The sequence below is a fragment of the Nesoenas mayeri genome, assembly GCF_963082525.1.
Source record: "Nesoenas mayeri genome assembly, chromosome: 26".
In the NCBI taxonomy this organism is placed as follows: Eukaryota; Metazoa; Chordata; class Aves; order Columbiformes; family Columbidae; genus Nesoenas; species Nesoenas mayeri.
The window spans coordinates 3,958,177-3,980,589 of NC_137552.1; the positions used below are offsets into that span (position 1 = coordinate 3,958,177).

General features: G+C 59.4%; 1 protein-coding gene across 1 annotated transcript in view; it reads right to left on the reverse strand.

Moving 5' to 3' along the window:
* Positions 1–214: 214 nt before the first annotated feature.
* SRCIN1 (SRC kinase signaling inhibitor 1) overlaps positions 215–22,413 on the reverse strand; it is a gene marked incomplete at its 3' end in the record, with an annotated part of 36,417 nt that continues 14,218 nt past the window's right edge. Inside the window, exons 3-18 of the mRNA XM_080359857.1 lie at positions 16,187–16,379; positions 15,682–15,880; positions 15,422–15,515; positions 14,240–15,069; positions 13,433–13,525; positions 13,210–13,253; positions 12,483–12,661; positions 12,111–12,286; positions 11,450–11,580; positions 10,562–10,709; positions 9,097–9,409; positions 8,500–8,752; positions 7,838–7,992; positions 7,596–7,748; positions 2,768–2,905; positions 215–346 (exon numbers count right to left, since the gene is read on the reverse strand). Coding sequence (XP_080215983.1) covers positions 215–346; positions 2,768–2,905; positions 7,596–7,748; positions 7,838–7,992; positions 8,500–8,752; positions 9,097–9,409; positions 10,562–10,709; positions 11,450–11,580; positions 12,111–12,286; positions 12,483–12,661; positions 13,210–13,253; positions 13,433–13,525; positions 14,240–15,069; positions 15,422–15,515; positions 15,682–15,880; positions 16,187–16,379 — 3,231 coding nt within the window. The remainder of the gene's footprint in view (positions 347–2,767; positions 2,906–7,595; positions 7,749–7,837; positions 7,993–8,499; positions 8,753–9,096; positions 9,410–10,561; positions 10,710–11,449; positions 11,581–12,110; positions 12,287–12,482; positions 12,662–13,209; positions 13,254–13,432; positions 13,526–14,239; positions 15,070–15,421; positions 15,516–15,681; positions 15,881–16,186; positions 16,380–22,413) is intronic.

The following is a 22,413-nucleotide window of genomic DNA, read 5'->3' on the forward strand; positions in this document are numbered from 1 at the left end:
GCGGCTGGTTGGCCGTTGCGGAGCGAGACGGGTGACGAGTCGGAGCGGAGGCGACACACGAGGTCGGCCACACCGGAGCGAAAACAGCGAGAAAAACAGGAGGAGGAGGGAGGGACGGGGGTGACGGTCCCTCCTGGCGCCTCAAGAAGCCAAAAGTCCCCTGGGAAGAGGAGCCCAAGGAAGAGAGAGGAGCCCCGGGAGCAGGAGAGGATGCTCAGAAGGAGATGGACGAGTTCCTCGCCCCAAAAGAAGTCAATACGGGGATGGAGGTCCTGCCAGCGGCGGGTTTGTCGGACACCGCGGGGGAAGGAGGAGTCTCGCTAGCATCTTTAGGTGGTCTAGCGGCCTAGAAAGAAAAGCAAGATTCAAGGAGGAGGAGGAGGAGGAGGAAGGAGGAGAAGTCAAAGAGTTTCTTAAAGAAAAGGAAAAGGGATAAAGGAAAAAAAAAAAAAAAAGGAAAATGAAATGAAAGAAAAATTAAAAAGAAAATAGAATTAAATAAAGTAAAAAATAAAAATAGGATAATTTAAAATAAAGTTAAAAATAAAATAAAATAAACAAAATCAAACAGAATGAAAGAAAATAAAAATAAGACATAAAATAAAAAATAAAATATTAAAAATAAAATAAAGTAAAATTTAAAAACATAAAATTAAACAAAAATAAATAAAAATACAATACAATAAAATAAATATAAAATACAATAAAATAAATATAAAATTAAAATAAATATAAAATTAAATTAAAATAAAATAATTAAAATAAAAATAAAATAAAAAATAAAATAAAAATAAAAAATAAAAATAAAATAAAATAAAATAAAATAAAAATAAAATAAAAAAATAAAAATAAAAATAAAAATAAAAAAAAATAAAATATTAAATTAAATTAAAACCCAAAGAACCAAGAGCCAAGGAGGGGATTGTTCAGAAGCAGCATTGAGTTCAGGCCTGAGGTCAAGCAGCTGGAAAAGGGGCCACCACACACAGAGCACGAGACGAGCGGGTCCCTCGCGTCACTGGACGGGAACGGGACGTCCCCCGAGGGGAGAGAGACACGAGCGAGAGACGGACGGACAGACGGACGCGCGGACAGACAGGCAGACGCAGAGCGGGGCGGGCGGAGGGGAGAAAGGCGGGGAGGGGGACAAGAAGGGCAGTGTTAGATGGGGGGAGCTCCGAGAGGTGCCGGTGCCCCCCTCGGTCCCCGCCAGCGGTGACCCGACCCATCGCCACTCGGGAAACCCCCCGGGATGGAGAGGGGGCTCCTCCAGCCCCCCTGCACAGGGGTGGGCTCTGGGGTGGGGGGGACATGGCCAAATCCTGCCCAGCGAGGGCTGCGGGGACAAAAGTGACACAGAAAACTCCTGGTCTGGTCACCCTAGTGGGGGCTGGTGAGCGATGCTGCCCCGGGGTGGGGGCGAGGAGGAGCGTGGTGACATGGGACAGTGGGGACACGGTGGCCTCCCTGGGGTGCCCAGGGTCAGGAGATGCTTCCCGACCCCTCGGGGGGTGTCAAAACCCACCAGTCCTGTTGGGGGACAGGCAGGGACACCCCGAGCTCAAGGATGGCAGTGCCACCACCCTAGGACCACCCTTGTTGTGGTCACAACGACCAGCTGAAGGGGGACCAGGGGGGCTGAGCCCTCTTGTCGGAGCCAGCGAGGAGCAAGGTGTCTATTTTGCTCATGCGCCATTTGCCCAAATTGCATTAAATCCCCCCCGAATCCAGCTCCAGGCAGCTGGGAAAACCTTCGGCTTATCCAAGGGGGTTTATGGATGCAACAGGATGAGCAAAATTGGGTTTATTGGGTGGTTTTGTTAACGCCAGGCCCGGGGACGGGGGTCGAGACACAGAGTGGGGAGGAGAAGATGGGGGTGAACCCGCTCCGGGGGTGCTGCCCCCCACGGGTAGGATGGGGGGTCTTGGAAAGGGGAGGAGAGGCCGGGGGGTGGGGGGCTGTGGGTACCTCGCCCAGGGCCTGAGCCAGCTGGAGCCCCCCCACCAGCACTGGGGTGTCAGCAGGAACAGAGCGGGGCGACCCCCACTGTCCATGGGGACGGGAGAGGGGTGGGTGCTGAACTTGGGGGACACACACACACCATCCTGGCCTCTTCCAGCTGCCCCCGCCATCCCCACGCTGCCAGACACCCCCAAACCATCACCCTGCCCCAGAGCCCCCATCCCGGGACCAGCTGCTTCTGCAGCCGCGGTGTCGTGGTGCACGGAGGGTCCCGCTCCCCTAAACCTCCCGCGAGGGGCCCGGCAGCCCCAGCCCCATAGAGGTGAAGCCCCCTGAAGCCCCTGTGCCAAGCGCAGGGCTCTGCAGCACCCGTCCCGGCACCCAAATTGTCCTGCAGGGACATCCTGGGATCCCTCAGGGCGAGGGGACCAATGCTGGGGCTCAGCGGTGGCTCATGGGGCTGGGGGACAAGTGGCTTCAGCCTCACACCAACCACACCGGTAATGAGTCGGCCACTCTCAGCACAAAGCCGTGTCCCCATGAAAACCACCGAACTGGGCACAAACTGGGGTGAGATCCCCCTCTGCGCCCCAACAGCTGCGTCCCCATGTCCCCAGCCCCACTGGGCTCAGCCAAGGGACACACGAGAGCGCCCGGTCCCCAAAAGCAGCACCCGCAGCATCGCCCTTGTCCTCCACCCACCCCCTCGCCCCCCGTGCGAGGCAGCGAGGGAGATGCCGGGGCCGCGGGCTCATCCTGCTGCCGGTGGGGACGGTGGGGACAGTGGGGACGGTGCTAAAGTACCTGCTGCTGGCCCTGGATGCGCATGTACTCCATCCGCGGCTTGACGTGCTTGCCCTTGTCGGGGCTGCCCTGCTGGCTCTGCTTCAGGCGGGACGCAGGGTTCACCATCTTCATGGCGGGGATGGAGACGCCACCGCTCTGCCGGGACACAGAATTTGGGGAAAAGGGGTTAAAATCGGCAGATGGAAGCTCGCACCGCTGGGCACTGCCGGTGCTGGGCAGCGATGGCTGGAGCCGTGATGTCCCTGCCCGGACAGCTTGCGGTGACAAACCCAGAGCGAGGACAAGGTCACCGGCTCCGTGTGCCATCATGGGGGAGCTCAAACTGGCCAGGACTCACCGACAGCCACCGCTGCAACGCAAACAGGGGGTTAGAGGCAAAAAACGGAGAACACGGCAAACACCGGAAGACGGGGGACAGGGGGAACATCCCCCTGGGACAGAGGGAGCTTCCCTCCCCAGGACAAGGATGCACAACCAAGAGGAAGGAGCAGAGGCCACGGCAGGCAGAAGCAGATTCCAGGTGGAAACGGCGGCAGTGGGAATATAGAGGATTTTATTAACTAGCGGAGCACAGAGCGGGATACAGAGACTTGCAAGAGCAGCAGGTACCTGCACCCACGTCCCCTGGCACTGCCGGTCCCTAAAGCAGCACCCACGGGGTGCCTGGGCAGTGCCACATGTCACAGGATCACCACCTGTCCCCTCACTGCCTGGGGCACCCCAGATCCACCACCACCACCTCCAAGTGCCGAGTCCTGCACCAGCTTTGTGCGTACGCACAGAGGCGCCAGCCCGGAGCCATCAATCCATCCCGCAGCTCCGCTTCTCGTTCGCCGGGCTCCGGCGCTGCAGCGGGAGCTGCCAAGGGCAGAAATCGCAGCTACACCCACTCCACGACCCATTCTCCCAGCCAGAGCACCGTGCCGGGGCTGCGGCATCATTGCAACCGGGGCCCAGATAATTGCTGCAATTGAACAAGGAGATTTATTCCCCAGCGCTGGCTGTTAATAAAGGAGCAGGCCGGCGTCGGAGCGGCTGAGGGCGTTTCTCCTCCCTTTGCCCAGCTATTCAGCTGCGGATTCCAGCAGAAAGCAATTTGGATGGCTTCGGGGAGCCCGCGCTGTGATTTAATTAGGAGAAGCAGCTGCCACGCTCAAACCGCAGTGTGTTAAAAAAGTGCTTATGCACAAACCAGCATAAACGAGGGATGCTGCTGCATCACCACATGAACCCAGCCCCGGGGGTGCTCAGCACCAGTAGCACGCTCAGCCCCACAGCCTGACAGGGTAGAAGATACCAGGGTCTAATGTGGTGCTGTGCCCAGCAACCGGCACCACCTGCCTGTCCGCTGCCCAAATACATCCAAGGACAAGATCCAAGTGCAAGGGAGGAAAAGGAGATTGGTTTTCCACCTTGGCTCTGCTTGGAGGTAGAGTCACAGAGAAGGAGCAGGTAGAGACGGAGGAAGAGAAACATCAGAGCGAGTCCGGGGCAGAGCACAGCGAGAGAGAACTGAAAATAAACCTGCGGCGTGGCGGGGACCTGCGGCTTGGGTAGCAGAGGTGGCTTGGTCTTGCTTGGAGATGGACCCTTGGGAGCATCATCTTTGGGCTGGCTGAGGTCCAGGACGGTCCCATTGTCACAGCTCATGGGTTTGAGGTCCCCTAGACCTCCCGTGGGCTCCTTGCTGGCTCCCGTTGCTCCCCGCAGTTCTTTCGGGAGCACAAACTCCACGGAGGGATGGCTGCTGATCTCACTGATGGTGATTTCCAGCTCACGGATAGTTTCTTCCAGGCTATCCAGTCGCTGGTATGTGCCTTCACAGATCTTGCTGCGCGGAGTCACGGAGCGAGGGGACACCTGTTCTTTGCAGAGCCGCTCTGCGCCACCTTCTCCCCCAGCAGCCGGCGCCACGCTGTCCCTTCCCAGTGATGCTGAGCAAAGGCTTGAGAACGCAGCAACCTGCTCCTGGTGATGCTCATCCTGGGACTGTCCGTGTCCCCGCAGGGCTAGATCTCTGCCCGGGACAGCTCTGGGATGTGGTACTGGGCAGACTGGGGCTGGCGAACCCTCCTCTCTCTGCGCTGCTTTGCAAACCCCAGCAGAGTCCCCAGGAGGGAGCGATGTCCCCCGCGCACTCCGCCTGGCTCCTCCTGGGGGGTCCCTGTCACCAGGAAGCTGAGGGACATCACCAGACCCTCTGCCAGCGGTGCCGGTCATCACCCCCTCGCCAGCTCCTTTTTCCTGGGGACAAGGAGGCTGCACATCCAGGGGACCTTGGTGACAAGTCTTGCTGCCATCTCCTTGCCATCTGTCAGCATTCAGAGCAGCGTCCCCTCCTTCTCCCCCCACAGGACGGCTCATTTTGTGCCTTGAGAGAGATGGGAACCCCCAAGTCTCTGCTGCTGCAAGGGCACAACCCTGAGACGGGGTGTTTGGGGGGTGCAGGGCCAAGGCTGGAGGGTACCCTGCTGCAGACGGAGACTTTTTGGAGGTGCCAGGGGACACGCGGCATTTCCTTCCCCGCCGGGGTGCCAGCTCTCCTGCCGCGCTGCCGGGCAGGTCCCCGCGCTCCGAGCGGCCCCTTTCCACCCAAACCTCCGCCTCGGCTTCGGGGGACGGCGGTTCCGACACCCACTCGGTGAGCACGATCTGCGGGAGGGAGAAAGCCCGGCTCCCCGCCGGGGCCAGCGGCGCCTGGGTAGAGAATTCAGAGAGATTAAGAGCCGGGGGAGCGATGGGACAACGCGGGGAGCTGCCGGGGGCGCACTGTGTGTCCCCACACGCTTGTGTCCCCATCGCTGGTGGCTCCAGGCATCGCGGTTTGGCCAGGGAGATGCGCGGCTCTCAGCTCCCTCCTGCCCAGCCCTGATGTCACCTCGGTCCCCACTGGCACAGTGACTGTTTTCTACCCTGCGTAAGGCAACCTGGGTTTGTGAAACCGCAGCAAGAAGTCGGAGTTTGTAGCAAAAACGAGTCGGTGTTGCCGCACCTTTTGAATGGAAAACTGATCGCACAGTCCAGCTGGGATTGCTCCCGTGCTGGTGTAAACTGGGAGGGCACTGGGGCCAGAGCAGAGCCCAGCGCTCAGCAGGACGCTGGTGCTCCCAGCAGAGCCGCACGCAGGGACCAGCCATCGCAAACACACTGCCATGGGACAGCAGGTCTGTGAAACCCCGAGCAGGCAGAATTCACCTGGAAAACAACGTCCTTCCTCCCAGTTGTGCCCAGGTGTCCCTGCTCAGCACGGCGGGGGTTGACGGGGCCAAAACCCAGCGGGTCCCAGTAGCCACCAGCCCCTGGTCCACCCGCATCATACACATGGAGCAGGATGTCCCTGCGCAGGGCACAACGTGCATCACCCACCACTGTCCCCTTGCAGTGCCACCCTGTCCCAGGGGGAGAGCACTGAGCCCTCCCCGTGCCCTGCTGGGGGGTGCTGGGGTGGCCCCTTCCTCCTCCCCATCTGCGGGGCTGCAGGATCTGGCCCCTGGGAGCCACAGCAGCCCCGTGCTGGTGCCGCGGGGGTTAGTGCTCGGTCCTGTGCCGCGGCGGTGCCGGACGGGCCGTGGCGGTGAGCGAGAGGGTGGAGAGAAGCCGTTAGTTTGTTAAATCAGAGAAAGAAGCAGAAGTGAGTTGGAAAGAGGTGGGAGAGGAGGCGGTGAAAGTGCAGCAGGAGAAGGGGTCGTCGCTGGGAGCGAGCTGTTACCTTCCATCCTTCGGCTGCACCGGAGGCTCCGTTGGGCCACATGGCTGCGCGCCCAGGGGAGACGGCAGCCGCGAGCGGAGCGGAACGGAGCTTGGGGAGGAAAGGGGAGGCAGAGCTTCTCTGAAACACCTGGGGAGTCAAACACGGCGGGTTGGAGGAGGGAGGCTTGGGAGAAACGGCGACGCAGCCCAGGGATGCTTGCTGTGGTCACACAGTTCTCATCAGCCCAGAGGCATCTCTGTCCCTCTGCTGCTTGCAGTGTCACCTGTCCCCCTGCCTGCAGCATCATCCATCCCCTGCCTGCAGCGTCACCTGCCCCCTGCCTGCAGCATCATCCATCCCCTGCCTGCAGCGTCACCTGCCCCCTGCCTGCAGCATCATCCATCCCCTGCCTGCAGTGTCACCTGCTCCCTGCCTGCAGCGTCATCCATCCCCTGCCTGCAGCGTCACCTGCCCCCTGCCTGCAGCATCATCCATCCCTTGCCTGCAGCGTCACCTGTCCCCTGCCTGCAGCGTCATCCATGCCCTGCCTGCAGTGTCACCTGTCCCCCTGCCTGCAGCGTCATCCACCCCCTGCCTGCAGCATCACGGGTCCCCCAGCATCCTGGGAGAAAACCAACCAGGCAAAACCATCCAAAACCCACTTGGGCACCTCGACCGTAGCAAATGGGGGGAGGACATGGGGCACAGGCAGCCTGGGGGGTTCAGAGCCTCAGGGTGACGTCTCGGATGGGATCTCTGCAGGGTGCCTCGTGCACAAAACCCAAGGAACCTCCAGCTGAAGCTGCGTAGTGTTAAAAAACAAATGAGTTTGGCTTAAAGCCCAAGATGGGGTGGAAGTGCTGCAGGAGAGCGATGGTGAACCAGGCACATGGCAACGGGAGCCAGCTCGGGGCTGGCGGGTGCAGCCGCCCTGTGCTGCCCCCGCCGCGGCACCGTGCTCCTGTCGGGGACCAGCAAGGAGCCCACTGCTGTGCCAATGCTGGGGATGTCATTCCCCGGACCCACCCCAAAGCGTTCCCCAAAAATGCCTGGAGCTGGGAGCAGACGGGGCAGGGGGGGCATCGCCACCGGTGTGGGTGAGCTGGGGCACTCCGCGGCCCCTCCCGCGCTCACCTCCAGCTCCGCGATGATGCGGTCCTCGTCGTCGTCGTCTTTGATGGCAGAGGCGATGATGGGAGGGGTGGACGCCGGCCTCACCACCTCCGACACCGTCCGTCTCAGCTTCACCTGCGGCTTCTGGGTCTCCAGCTCCTCCGATTCGGCTTTCTGCAAGTTGGGAGTGGGGAGGTGAGGGGTGGGGGGCGCCGGGTGGGTCCAGCCCAGCAATGGCCCCACCCCATGGCCCCACTCTCTACCTTCATGAACCCGGGCTCCTTCTTGCTGGTGACGATGACTTCGCCGCTGCGGGTTGTGGTCAGCCCGTGGGACGAGGGGAAGCTGCGGCGCGGAGGGGGAGGCGGTGGCGATTTGGAGGGTTTCTCGGTCCGGTACCGCGGCACCGTCAGTTCGTCTGGGCACAAACGGTGCTGTGAGGGCACGAGACCTTTCCCTGCCCCTCTAATACAACACCCCAGTTCGCCCGCTGCCCCCAACAAGCATAAACCTGGGGAGGAATAACCCCGTGTCCCAGGACAGGTTGGGGTTGAGCTGCTGGAAAGCAGCTCTGCGGAGAAGGACCTGGGGGACAACAGGGTGACCATGAGCCACCAATGTGTCCTTGGGGCCGGTGGTGTCATGAGGTGAATCCCCCCCCTTTGCTCTGCCCCAGCTGCAGTTCTGGGTCCAGTTCTGGGCTTCCCGGTTCAAGAAGGACAAGGAATTGCTGTAGTCTCCTCCTCTGGAGACATGTGAGTAGGGGATCTCCAGAGGTCCCTCCGACCCCAACCACCCCATGACTCTGATAAACGCCCCCCAGGACAGCAGAGCTCAGCCCAGGGGACCCAGCAGTGACAGCAGGACCAGGACAAATGCAGGACCAGGGATGTGGAGGCGTCCCCCATCCCTCCCCACGTCGTACCTGAGCCCCGGCGGCCATTGGGGTCCCCTTTGCCCCCCGATTTGGGTGCGTGCTGCGGTTTGGAGGGTTTGTGCTCGGGGGTGGAGGCTGTGCTGCTGCTGCCACCCGGGCTTTGCTTGTGCTTGGCGGCGAACTCCAGGTCGGGGATGGCCTTCATCAGCTCGGCCTGCGTCTCCTCCAGCAGCCGGTTGATGTCCTTGGCGCTGTACTGGGTCAGCGCCGCCCGCTTCTCCTCCCAGTCCCGCTCAGCTGCCTGGGAACGGCACGGAGACCCCGCTGCAGCCCCCCAAACACCACAGCTTCTCCTGCCCTTGCAGGCAGGATGTGACCCACGGCCCCCCAAAACACTGCTGAGCCTGGAAGGAGTAGGGGGGTGCAGCATGGACCCCTTCCCCAAGCTGCACCCCCTGCAATGTGCACTTGGGGGTGCTCCCAAGGCATCACCAGGGGCTCCCCACCCTCCAGACAAACCCATCGGCTACAAACTCAGCAAGTAGGAGGATGGACCCGGTTCCTGTTCCCAGTTTCAGCCGGGAGACACTGGGACAGACCCTCTGGAGCCCCCCACCAAGCCGAGGAAGCCCCCCAGGCTCTCACCTCCACAGACACGGCTTTGTCCGCGCTCTTCTTGCTGGGGGTCTCGGGCCCCGTCTGTGTCTTGGCGGGCACCATCTCTGGAGCTCGGGCAGGGTTATTGCTCTTGGAGGGGTGGGTTTGGGTCTGGGGGGGGCTGTGGCCAAAGCTGGGCATGCCCAGGGCCTCGGTGCCCGATGTCAGGTGGTGGAGGCTGACGGGGGGGCTGGTGGGCATCTCCAGGTCCAGCCCTTTGCTGAAGTCTGTCTCGGGGGGCACCTTCTTGGGGGACTGGCTGAGGGTGCTGGGGCTGCTCCACACGCCCTCGTCCACTTGCCTGGCAGGGACAGAGCGGAGGGGCTGGGGGGGACATGGCACAGGGGGGTTCTGCACCCTCACCAAGCCACCCCGCAAAGAAACTCGCTCTTCTGTAACTGCGCGTTATATAGAACCATAGAATCGTTTTGGTTGGAAGTGACTCTCAAGCTCATCGAGTCCAAGCATAACCCACCCCAGCACTATCCCATGTCCCTGAGAACCTCATCAATGTGTATTTTCAACCCCTCCAGGGATGGTGACTCCAGCACTGCCCTGGGCAGCCTGTTCCAATGCCCCACAGCCCTTTGGGGAAGAAATTGTTCCCAGATCCAACCTCAGCCTCCCCTGGTGCAACTTGGGGCCGTTTCCTCTGCTCCTGGTGCTTGTTCCTGGGGAGCAGAGCCCGAACCCCTCAGCTCCAACCTCCTTTCAGGCAGTTGGGAGAGCAAGAAGGTCTCCCCATAGCTCCTGTTCTCCAGGTGAGGAGACAAGCTGAGGTTATAATATATATGTATATTTCTAGCTGTGGGTTTGGGTTCTCTGGTGTCTGGGAAGGGGCTGGAGCTGACACTCCAGCCTCTCGGGGAGCACACGGAGCTCCCCGACCCGCTGTCCCTTTTCATGAACCTCTTGGGAAATGAGATCTCGCCCAACCCTGCCCCTCTGGCTGAGATTTCCCTTTGGACTCAGGAGCGATTAGGGCCAGGGAATGACAGGGAGGCAGATTCAGACCCCGCCTGACCATCCAAGTTCATTTCCATAGCAAACCAGGCTAACGCTGAGCCCGAGGCAAACCCGGCGCTGCAAACCTCCTCCTGCAGCGCGGCTGAGCCCTCACCCATCCCCAGTGTGCGGTGATGGGAAGAGGCAGGTGTGCCAGCCCCGGCCTGACGCTGCCCTTGCAAAAGAGATCTCTGATCACACCAAGGGTTGGACACGACCACGCTTTAAAAGTCAGTTTAGAAAGAGGGGTTCCCACATACACACCAGAGAGGACTGAGGGCGTTTTTCAGTTTCTTAGCAGAAAAACAAGCCTTTTTTTCCCCTTGGGATTTACATCCGTAACGCAGAGAGGACGGTGGGACTGGCCGTGTCCCCCAAGGCTCCCCTAAGATGTGGTTATTGGGGACAGCGCTGGGGTCTGCGGGGCCGGGGAGGGGGTCGGGCTGACCTGCGGATCTGGGCGAGCGTGTCCGTCACCGTCTTGCAGCGCTTGAGCAGCCCGTCCAGGCGGTTGGGCTCCTCCTTCAGGAACTTGACGGCTTCCACCTCCACCCGCAGCACCACCCGCATCTTGCTCTGCAGGCTGGGGAACTGAGCTGCAGTGGGAGAAATGGAGGTCACCAGGGTCCTGGCGTGCCAGGGACCCCTTCCCAGTGCCCGGCTGGCAATGCCAGGGGATGCCGTGCCCACCAAAGCCACCCTGGCCATCGTACCCATGGCAGGGACACCCCGCTGGCTGGAGCGGGACGAACCCTGGGGACACCAGGCTGGTGTCTCTCCTGCTCCCCGTGCCCATCATCCCCCCACAGGCACTGATCTTGGCCCCTCAAAGTGTCCCCTCCACACCCAGGGCACCCAACTCTGCCCTGGAGCTGGGGACTTGGTACCCAGGACCCTGGGGACACGGTGACACGGAACAGGTTGCTCCTGGCTCCCTGCTCATGCTCTGCCCACCATCCCAGCTGCTCAGCATCAGCCTGAATGTATGCGAAAGCTGCAGGAACATAGAGATGCTCCTACGCCTGCGCTGTGTCCTCATCTCTCCCCAAGCCCTCCCTCCCCATCCCTGCTTCTTACAACCTCAGCAACTGCTGCCAAATCATGTTTTTTGGGCTGTCATGCTCTGGCAGGCAGGAGCTCAGCACTTGGAATCGAGGTGCAGGGCGTCTGTGTGTGAAAGGCAGGATGGGGACAGGACGGGGACAGCATGAGGACAGATGGAGGTGAACACCCAGCAGCTGCAAAGATGCAAACCCAGAGGCAACGGGCAGCCTGGAGTGTCCTCGCTGTGAAGATGGAGCACGGAGATGTCACCCAGCCCCGGCCACCTCCTCACCCTTCAGGTCCGTCAGCGTCTCCCCCAGTTGCTTGAGCACCACGGCCTTCTCCTCCAGCTCCTGCACCGGGATCAGCCGGTGGTTGTGGGCCAAGTCCTTCTGGATCTTCTCCACTGACTTCTCCAGGTCACTGTGAGCACAGGGACAGGGCAGGGGTGTCACTGCTGCTCTGGGATGCTGGTGAGACCCAAGGGTGACCAGCCTGGTGGGTCCCCATGCGCAGAGGGGAGAGGACAACTGGGCTGGGGGGGCTGGGGGCCCCTCACCATGCCAGACAAGCAGGCAAGGACGGAATCACAGAATCATGTTGGTTGGAAAAGCCCCTTAAGATCATCAATCCGATCACTACTCCACCCCTGTCACTGCCCCATGTCCCTGAGAACCTCATGTCCGTCTGTCCAGCCCTCCAGGGATGGTGACTCCAGCACTGCCCTGGGCAGCTTTTTCCAATGCCCCACAGCCCTTTGGGGAAGAAATTGTTCCCAGATCCAACCTCAACCTCCCCTGGCGCAACTTGAGGCTGTTTCCTCTGCTCCTGTCTATTGCAGGATGTGACCTGTCACCGTGCAGAGCTGCTGATTCATACCCATGGAGGATCTGACCCATGGGGGTCAGCATGCAAGGACCCTGTCCCCACTCGTGTCCCCAGTCCCGGCTCACTTGAGCTGCTGGGTGATCAGCTCCTCCTCGTTGAGGTACCGCAGCCGTTCCTCCTCCACCAAGCTGCGCTGCCGCTGCAGAGGGTCCTCGTGCTTGCGCATGGTGTCTGTCACCCGCACGCTGATCTCCGTCTCGGTCCGACGCAGCATCGTCTTCACCGTCTCCTGGTTCTGCAGCTGCAGGGATAAGTGTGGGACTCAGGGTAAGCAAGACCCCCCTCGACGGGCACTGGTGTGGGTGCAGGGCTGGTCAGCAGGATCCCCATGCTCTCCCACACGAAATTCACCAGCAAAAGGGGATTTTCCTGCTCCGGGGCTGGAGCCACCTCAATAAGAGCTGGGATGGGTTGGGGTGTCCCCTACCAGTACCCACCTGCAGCTTCTTGAGCTGCTGCAGCTGGTTGCGGAGGTCGCTGGCGTTCTGCTGCAGGTCGTGCAGGTGCAGCTGCATGTGCAGGCGGGTGATGGCCGTGGGCTGGCCCGCTGGCGTGCTGCTGGCCGAGGGCGGCGGCGGCGCAGGCACCGGTGTCCCCGTGCCGCTGCGGCTGGTCGCTGCGGGGGGGACAGGCAGAGGATGCTGAGGGGAGATAACCCAGCCCGGGGCGGGGGCTGCAGACCACCCTGGAGATGCCTCTTACTGGGATGGGGGTCCCACTGGCTGCCTGCACATGGATGATGTGGGTTGGAGGGACCTTTAAACTCATCCAGTGTCACCCTTGCCATAGGCAGGGACATCTTCACCAGCTCAGGGTGCTCAGAGCCCCGTCCAGCCTGGCCTGGGATGTCTCCAGGGATGGTTCATCAACCACCTCTCTGGGAACCTGGGCCAGGCTCTCACTACCCTCAGGGCCAACAATTTCCTTATATCTGGCCTGAATCTCCCCTCTTTTAGTTTAAAACCATCATCCCTCGTCCTGTCGCTACAGGACCTATTAAAAAGTCTGCCTCCATCTTTCTTATAAGCCCCTTTTATGTATTGAAAGGTCACAACAAGGTGTCCCCAGAGCCTTAGTCCATGGTGGGGGCTGCTGCACCCCCGAGACCCCCAGCAGCGCTGGGGGGTGCTGCATGGTGGGGGGGCTGCCTCTGCAGTCACTTACATGCTGATGGGGGGGTCCCGCCGTTGGTGGCTTCTGTCTTCTCGCTGTGATGAAAGAGGAAGGGGGTGAGTGTGGACCAGGCACCCCCATCCCCACCAGCTTGGGGATATGGTCCCTGGGAGGGGGACAGGACCCCCCAGCCTTGGCAGCAAACAGCCCAGCTGGGGAAGTCCCCCTCCCTGCAGCAGCCCCCAGGGTCCCAGCGCTGTCCCCAGCTCCGTACCTGGGGGTCTCAGCCTCGGAGCCGCGGAGCAGCGCACTCTGCACCAGCCCGGTCAGGCTGGCAATCTGCTTCTCCATCGCCTCCATGCGCTCCCTGTGTGGGGAAACGGAGAGGGACAGGCTGAGGAATCGGCTCCGGCACCACCAACACCCTCGCCACCCACCCACCGTGTCCCCGCGAGTCCAAGGAAGGACATCGGGGACATGGCAGCGCTGCTGTCATCAGCCACATCCACCCCCTTTGTTCCCTTTCTCTTCTTGCCCCAGCCACTCCCAATCGTACCCCTCAGTCCTGCACAATTTGGTGCTTCGTTACCCATCCCAGCACCTCTGCCATTGTGGAGATGGGTCAAAACCTTCCTCTGCTCCTTCTCTCCCTCCTCAGCTGCACCCATGGATGACAACAGAGCAGCAAAGTTCATATCTTGGGGGGATTTTGCATCATTTTGGTTGGAAAAGCCCCTCAAGATCATGGAGTCCAACCATAACCCACCCCGGCACTGCCCCATGTCCTGAGAACCTCATGTCCATCTGTCCAACCCTCCAGGGATAGTGACTCCAGCACTGCCCTGGGCAGCCTGTTCCAATGCCACACAGCCCTTTGGGGAAGAAATTGTTCCCCAGATCCAACCTCAACCTCCCCTGGTGCAACCTGAGGCCATTTCCTCACTGAACCCCCCAGGTCCCTCAGCCGCTCCATCACACTTGTGCTCCAGCCCCTTCCCCAGCTCCGTTCCCTTCTCTCAACTCGCTCCAGCACCTCAAGGGCTTTTGTGTCGTGAGAAGCCCCAAACTGAACCCTTCTCACCTTGTTTCTGTGTCCTTGGCCGGTCCAGGGGAGCCGAACCCCGAGAGCGGGCGATCGCCGGGGCCGGGGAACAGCTCTGGGGGGCCGGAGGAGCCGGGGTTGCGCGGTTTGTTGACGGGGCTCTCCATGAAGACCGAAGAGCAGGAATCCTTGCGGAAGGACTGACGGACGGGCGAGGAGCGGCTGGGGGGTCCCGAGTAGGGGCTGTGGGGGCTCTGCCCCGGCTGCACATCCACCAGCCGCCCATCGGCCATCTTCTGCGGGGAGGAGGGGGGCATGCGGAACCCCAAGGCGGGTCCGTATGTCTCGCCGTAGATGGGCGCGTTGGGTTTGTACAGACTGTCCTCCAGCTCCGACTGCAGCGCGGCCGCCGAGTAAGTGCTGAGGGAGCGCACGGACCCCCGCTTGTAGAGCCCCCCCGAGTAGCCAAAAGGGTCCCCCATGCCGGCCAGGGACTGGGTGGAGGTGATGCTGAGCCGGCCCTCGTGCACCATGCTGTAGGGGTCGGCGTACAGCCCCTCGTTCTTCACCAGCACCACGTTCTTCCCGGCCAGGTCCTCGTCCGGCTTCACGTCCCGCCGCTCCAGGATGGCGCTGGGGCTGGGGGACACCCCCTGGGCGGGGGGCAGGCTGGAGAGGCGCTCGCTGTGGTGGACGGGGCTGCCGGCGTAGGATGGGGGGCGGCCCCCGCTATAGGACATGCGGGAGCGGGATGGGGACGAGGACTGCAGCACCGGCGGGGGGGACCCCGAGGCCAGGTGGGACGCCGGGGACATATTGTTGAGGCGGCGGGTGGGGGAGGACTCCCTGGACGTGTACACCATCTCTCGCTGTGAAAAAGGGGCGGGGGGGGTCAGCATCACGTTCCCCACCTTCGCTTCACCCCACAAAGGACCAAGATCTCCATCTACCGCATCGTCACCTGGCCTTGGCAAACGGTGGCTCCCTCCTCCCCATCTGGGGCTGGGATGATTTATTCTGATGAATCCCCTAATTATCGTGGTGATTGCCCTGCTGTCAAGCCCCAAACATCTATTCTCTTAAAGTAATAACGCTGGAACCGGGCAAGATGAATTGTGGTCATTACTCCTTCCACAAATGCAGGCAATTCCCATCCCTCCATCTCCATCCATCCTAGCGCCCCCGGGGCACCCCCACCCATGACACCCTGTCCCCCCTTACCCTCAGGTCACCGTTAGCGATGTGTGAGGCTGGGAATGAGGCATAAAGTGGCTCTTTTCGGTAGATTTTAATGATACTTCTGTCCTGGATATCACTGAAAGTGGAGACAGGACTGTGAGCATCCCAGCCAGGAGCCGCCAAGCCCCATGATTGCACCCACCACCCCCTTCTGCTGTAACCCCACTAATTTCCTCACTTGTGATTGCTCTTAAAGAAAGGAAAAGTTAACCTGCGCTGGATTTCTGAGCCCCCATCCTCACCGGACATCCTCCAGCTCGTAGAAGACGTTGCGCGACTCGTCCTTGATGAGGATGGCCGTGTTGGGAGACTTCAGCATCCCCATGGTGAGCTTCTGGGGGAACATGTGGACGATGAGGGCATGCAGGGTGTCCATGCTGCTGATCTCGTGGGTGATGTGGACACGCCTCGTCTCGTCCCCAAACTGCAGGAAAAGGACCCCTGGAAGCAGAAGGAACAGAAAACGGTGAGATGTGCCCGCTTCCCTTCTCCATGTGATGCCAAGGATGGGCCAAGGTTGGCGATGAAAGTTTGACCACCTGCTTGGAAGTGTCTGTGTGCACCCAGATGGGGGTTTGGGGACCTCTGGCCACCCAACCTCCCCTTGGAGAAGTGAGGCTGAAGGCATCAGTCACCCCACACAGCACCCCCAGCTCCTCCTGGGGTTATGTGGGCAGATAAAAACCAACTCCCCACCCAGCAGATGCAGCATCCGCCTGTCCTGGAGGGGCTGGAGCGCCTGGGTACCTGGTGACCGCAGCTTGGTCTGGCTGGTGGAGCGGGACAAGGGCAAGCTCTGCCGGAACCGGTTCATCCTGTTGAACCCCAGGGGCAGCTCCGCTTCCGACATGGTTTCCAGGGATTCGGCCGAGGCGAAGGAGAGTTTGGCTTGATCGGCCAAGCCGGGCTGGGAGCCCTGGGAGTGCCGGGAGCTCCTTGTCTGGAAGGGGAGAGGAAAGGTGGGAGCTGTGCTGGGAATCGCAGCCCCACTCTGCTCCTCGGACATGGCACTGGGCTGCTCCGGAGCGCTGGCAGGCTGAGCCATGGCCAGGGATGCTCAGTCCTGCATCCCTGACGTGGTCCAGCCATGGCGCCAGCTCAAGGCTCCTCTACCTTGTGCTCTAAGCATCAAATCATAGAATCATTTTAGTTGGAAAAGACGCCCAAGATCAAGTTCAACTGTCACCCCACCCTGGCACTGCCCCATGTCCCTGAGAACCTCATGTCCGTCTGTCCAACCCTCCAGGGATGGTGACTCCAGCACTGCCCTGGGCAGCCTGTTCCAATGCCCCACAGCCCTTTGGGGAAGAAATTATTCCCAGATCCAACCTCACCCTCCCCTGGCGCAACTTGAGGCCGATTCCTCTGCTCCTGGCGCTTGTTCCTGGGGAGCAGAGCCCGACCCCCCTGGCTCCAAGCTCCTTTCAGGCAGTTCAGAGATCAGAAGGTCTCCCCTCAGCTCCTGTTCTCCAGCTGAACCCCCAGGTCCCTCAGCCGCTCCATCACACTTGTGCTCCAGCCCCATTCCCTTCTCTCAACTCGCTCCAGCACCTCAAGGGCTTTCTTGGCGTTAGGGACACATACAACCGTTTACTGTCCCCTTTGCCTCCTGCCATCGCTCGCTCACATTTTCCACTCCAGGCTGGCAGCGTTTCAAAGCCTCCGGGTGCCTTTGAGTTCCCTCACCAGCAACGCACTGGAAATAAAACCAGCGCTCGGCGGTGACAGAGCCCGGGCTCGCATGTAAGCGCCGGAATAACCTTAGCAATTACGGGAGGTTACACATCCATTACGCCAATGAACCGGCTCCCGGGAAACATAAATGCCCGGCTTATTCTGGAAGCAAAGCAGCGGCAAGGTTTATGGCTGCCTGAGCCAGGGGAGGGAAGTAATGGCTTTGGGTTTATAGCAGTAAAAATTTAATATGCCAGGAGTCCAATTTCACCTGGCCGAGCGTACAGCATCAAAGTTCAGGCTACAGACACAGGCTTTCTGCTCGAACATCTCCAAACGTGCCACCGGGTCCCCTGGTCACAGGTGCCCGTGTGGCGGAGCCACTGCCCATCAATACCCCAAATACACGGTATGGGTTTCCAGATGCGCGTTTAACACCGGCAAATCAAACAGAGAGAACAAACAGCTCCCGGGGTGTGGAAAAGGCAGCGTGGAAGGGACAGCAGCTCAATTTTAAGACCAAAAAGGCAAAAAATAAAAAAATAATATAATCAATATGAAATGATAACAGCCATCATCATCATTTAAATGAGACATTAATTGGAGGATTTAATTAATCTGGTGGGGCGGTGTTTTTTAGGACTTGAAATGTTCTTGCTGTAGCTAATTGCTGGAAAATCAACTGCTTAGTTGTGTTGTTGTTTGAGCACAAAGCTGGTTGGCAAGAGATGCTGGAGTCTTACAGCAAGAAAGGGAAACAGGGCTGGAGCCTGGGTCCCTATAGCCCAGCACCCCAACATACTGCAATCCCTATAGCACAGCACCTCAATATTCTGCAATCCCTATAGCACAGCACCTCAATATTCTGCAATCCCTATAGCCCCTATAGCCCAGCACCCCATCATACTGCAATCCCGATAGCCCAGCACCCCAATGCACCTCGGTCCCTATAGTGTATCACCCTTATAGCCGGCTGCTCCAGGTGATCCCAAACCCCTCCTGCCTCCACCCCGGGGCTGCAGCTGACCTCAAGTAATTAAGCTCATCTAATGGAGCTAATTATGGCACCAGTCAAAAAAAGAAAATAAAGAAAAAAAAAAAAAAGGTAAAAAAGGGCAAGATGGAAATTAATGGATTTTTAGCCCAGAAGGGACCGTTCTGGCCCGATGCTCAGCACAAAGTGCTCAGGGAACAGGCTCATCCTGCTGCCTAGCAAAGCCCCACAGCCACATCATGGTGAGAAGAGAGGACCGCCCCCCAGGACCCCACCCTACACAAGAATTCCCCCCAGGACCCCACCCTACACAGGAATCCCCCCCAGGACCCCACCCTACACAGGAATCCCCCCCAGGACCCCACCCGACACTCTCTGGGGACACTGAGAGGCACTGTGGGCTGCCCCACAGTGGCAGCGAGGGGCTGGGGGGGGACGCCGCTCCCGCGCTCGCTGTCCCCACGCCGCAGCGGTGCCACGCTGGGAAATGACCCATTTCTCGCTGAACCAGCCACAGGGTTAATACGGCGCCGGGATGATTCTTACGGTGCTGGGGCCATGGGAGCGGGGCTGGTACATCCGCAGTGCCTGGCGGGGGGACGGCAGCATCACCCCCAACCCCGAGGTCCTGGTGTGGGAAGCAGCAGGTTCAAGGGCAGAACAAACCGCCAAAAAATAAACCATAATAAACCATAAAATAAACCAAGGGAGGGGCGCGGGAGCTCTGGCCCCGGGTGGTACCGTGGGTGGGGAAGGTGGGGAGCGGTTTTTGGGGGGGTAGAGCTGATGGGCACCAAGGTGAAGGTGTCCACAGCCAGTCCTGGGGAACAAACCCGCTGTGCTGTTTGCCAGGAAGGGCTTTTCAAGCCCCTGCGTGATGGAGCCAAGGAAAGGTTGTTGTTGGTGCGGAAGCATCGGTAAAGCCTTTCCAGCCTGGGAGGGCACCGGGGGGGCTCTTTTGGCGATCGTCCCAGGGAAAACCCAGCAAAACATCCATCTCCCCACGCCGGTGGGGACGGGAGCATCCCCAGCACCTCCACCACCCCCTCGGGGCCTCATAGAGAAGAGGTGGGATAGGGAACAGACTTGGGGTTTTTTTGTCTCTTATCTCCCTGGAGCTATAAAAAGATACAATTAAGCGATTCTTTTAGCTCCGAAAAATCCCAACAATCCCTTTTACTGTCAGCACAGAAGCAACTTCATTATATCTGCCTGGCTAGATAAGGATGCTGCTCTCCTCCTTCTCTCCCCTCCCTTCTTCTTGTCCCCATCCTCCCCTCTCTTCTTGCACCCCCTCTCCGATTGACCCTCCCCAGCTTTGCAGGCTGAATGCTCAGGGCTGGACCTACGGCAGAAACTGAAAAGATAGGAGGAAAACATAAAAATAAGTAAGAAAAACATGCGTGGGGAAAAGGATCCCGCCCTGGGACAGAGGAGGACACTCCACAGCTGCTCCCGTGCAGAACTCCAAGCCACCACAGCTCATTAATATTTCCCCTCGTTTCCTAAGACCGCAGCAAGCCTGATCCTGCAAAGGGACCCTGGGGACAGAGCAGAGGGTTTGTCACAGCAGAGCCACCTCGCTCCTGCCCCCGTGGGCAATGTCGGGCTCGACCCAAGGTAAAATCAGCTGTTTTCAGGCCCATTTCTGCACATCGCACACACCAGCGCTCAGCAGCCTGCACTGAATGTTATTTGCAACAAGGAGACCGCGGTATCACCAAGAGCCCTATTGGGATGCACCCAGCGCAGCCCGAGCTCTGCAGTCTGTCCTGGAACAAACCAGCCCCTTTTCCCCCCCAAAACCAGCCAGGACAGGCAGAACACAGCCCACCAGCACCAATACCGACCTGTCCTCGTAGCTGGGATGGATTAACTGGCGCTGGGTTAATGCCACAGGCAGCGGCTGTCCCCAAGCTCAGCTGTCCCCTGCTGTCACCAGCCCCAGGCTGGGGGTCCGGCAGCAGCCCCCCAGACCCCCCAAGCTCATTCATCCTGTCCCACGGGCAGGGATGATGCGCTGGAGCAGGCATCACCCTCACAGGGGTGGATGGAGCCCTGCGAATGTCCCCGCTCTGCTGTCACCATCCTGGCTCCGGCCGTTTGCAGCTCCTCTGCTGCGCCGCATGATGGGGATAAAGGCGATGGACCCCCCAAAACACACCCCGGCCAGCTTGGGAAACAGCTGGCGAGGAGCTGGCGAGCCCGGCCCTGCGCAAAGCAACGCAGCCGCTTATTTACCGAGTACATAAAGCCCCGGCTGCAGCCCCTGGTTGGACACTGATCTGGATTAATTCCTCATAATCCCCCCCTCTCATCAGTTAATCCAGCAGCTGACTCCGGGTCCCATCTGGTGCTGTACGGAGCTCTCGGGATGGGCGCAGGAGCTCAGCACCCCAAAAGGGGGCAAGAAGACCACCCAGCCTCCCGCTGCAGTGCTGGGAGGGATGGAGGATGTTTGGGCATCACCGAGCTGTGCCGGGAGCCACCGCAGGCTCCGCTGTGGGATGGAGGAGCCGCCGCATCTTTCTGTGCCATCTCCGGGCACAGCATCCCATAGACAAGAGGGAGACGAGGGAAATGAGACCCTCCAACGCTGCTTGGACCCATCGCTCTTCTCCAGCCCTGCCTCTGTCTCCCTATCTATAAAGAAATAATAATAATTAAAATATCTATTCCTCTCAGGCATCCCTCCCCATGCCTGCATGAACATCCCCGCAGGCTGGTGCTTCCTGCTTCCAATTCCCAAGTTTCAGCCCACCGGAGCTAAAAAGGACATGGTCCCTTCGCCCTCCCCACAGCTGGAAAAGCCTTTCCATGGATGTTGTGGGTGTAACACCTGTCCCTAAGCACAGTGACTCAGTGCTGCTTCCTTGGGATGTTCTGGGAGGGAGCTGAGCTTCTCCCATGCCATGCCATGCCATGCCATGCCATGCCATGCCATGCCATCCCATCCTTAGAGAAACGTGTCTGTGCCTGCAGAACTCGATGGGGAAAACCTCTCCCTGCAGAGCTGGAGATGCTCCCAGTGCCCGGGAGCTGGAGAAGCAGAGGATGCACCAAAGGGACGTGGGGACCCCATCACTGCCGGGACCCCCTTAGGGCTCGCAGGGAAGGGGGATGGAGCCTCAGCCGCGTGTTCTGTGCTGCTGGCGAGGTTCAGCAGCAAATAAAGCTGCGAGCAAAGCTGGGAGAAAAACAACATCTGTCCCTCCGGCCGCTCCGCTTCTGTCAACAGTGCCAAGGAAGATTTTAATTGAAATTTGAAACTTTTTTTTGGAAGCAGCTCTGAGAGCTGTTAAAGAAACAGAGGGAGGGATTTCCAGATACCCCCCATCCCGCTTTCTCTGCCTGACCCCATCACAACATCACTGCGGGGTTTCAACCAGACCAGCCTGTTCCCATCTGTTTGCTTGGGGGTCTCAGCAAGGCGGTATCTGCCCTTCCCTCCCTCCAAGATGCCAGCGCATCGCAAACTGCTCCGTTCATTCGTTCGTTCATTCATTCATTCATTCATTCCTAACCAACTCCACTCGTCCTTAATTATTGATGCTCCCAGGGAGCGAGTCAGCAAAGAGCTACCGGCTGTTTTGTAAGAGGAGAGGAGCTCAGGTAACAGGACACTTTCCCAGCAGGTACCTCCTCATCCCATGTCTGGCTGCAAATCCCTCCTGGGGAGCATGCCCGACTGGGATATGGCATCCCCAACTGGGATACAGAATCCTTGACCAGCACACAGCATCCCCAACCAGCACACAGCATCCTGGACCAGAATACAGCATCCCCGACCAGAATACAGCATCCCCAACTGGGATACGGCATCCCTGACCGGGATATGGCATCCTGGACCAGCACACAGCATCCTGGACCAGGATACAGCTCCTGCCTCTGGAGGCAGGAGAGCCAGGAGATGCCCATCTGGGAAGAAGTTGGGAAAATTGGAGGTAACTGGTACTGTAGCAGCATAGTAGGAAGAAATGAGAGGCCCAGGGCGCTCTGTGCATCACAGGATGGGATATACGACGAGTATCTCACATCCAAGGGGGTTGTGGCTCCTCCGTCGCTCTCCACCGGCCCCCGCCCCTCTCACCCCGCCATGGGTCTCGCCACCGAATTAAAAGCGTAGCGCTCCCGGCAGCAATAATTCATCCAGTGTCTAATGCTCAACATTTTGTCAGGATTATCCCGATTAACTCAGAATTAATCCTGATCTCAATGTTAACAGGATTAAGCGTTAAAATCGGATTAGGTTTGTTTTTTTTTTTAAACCGGACCCCTTGACTAAAGGAAAGGGCCCGTCCCCACC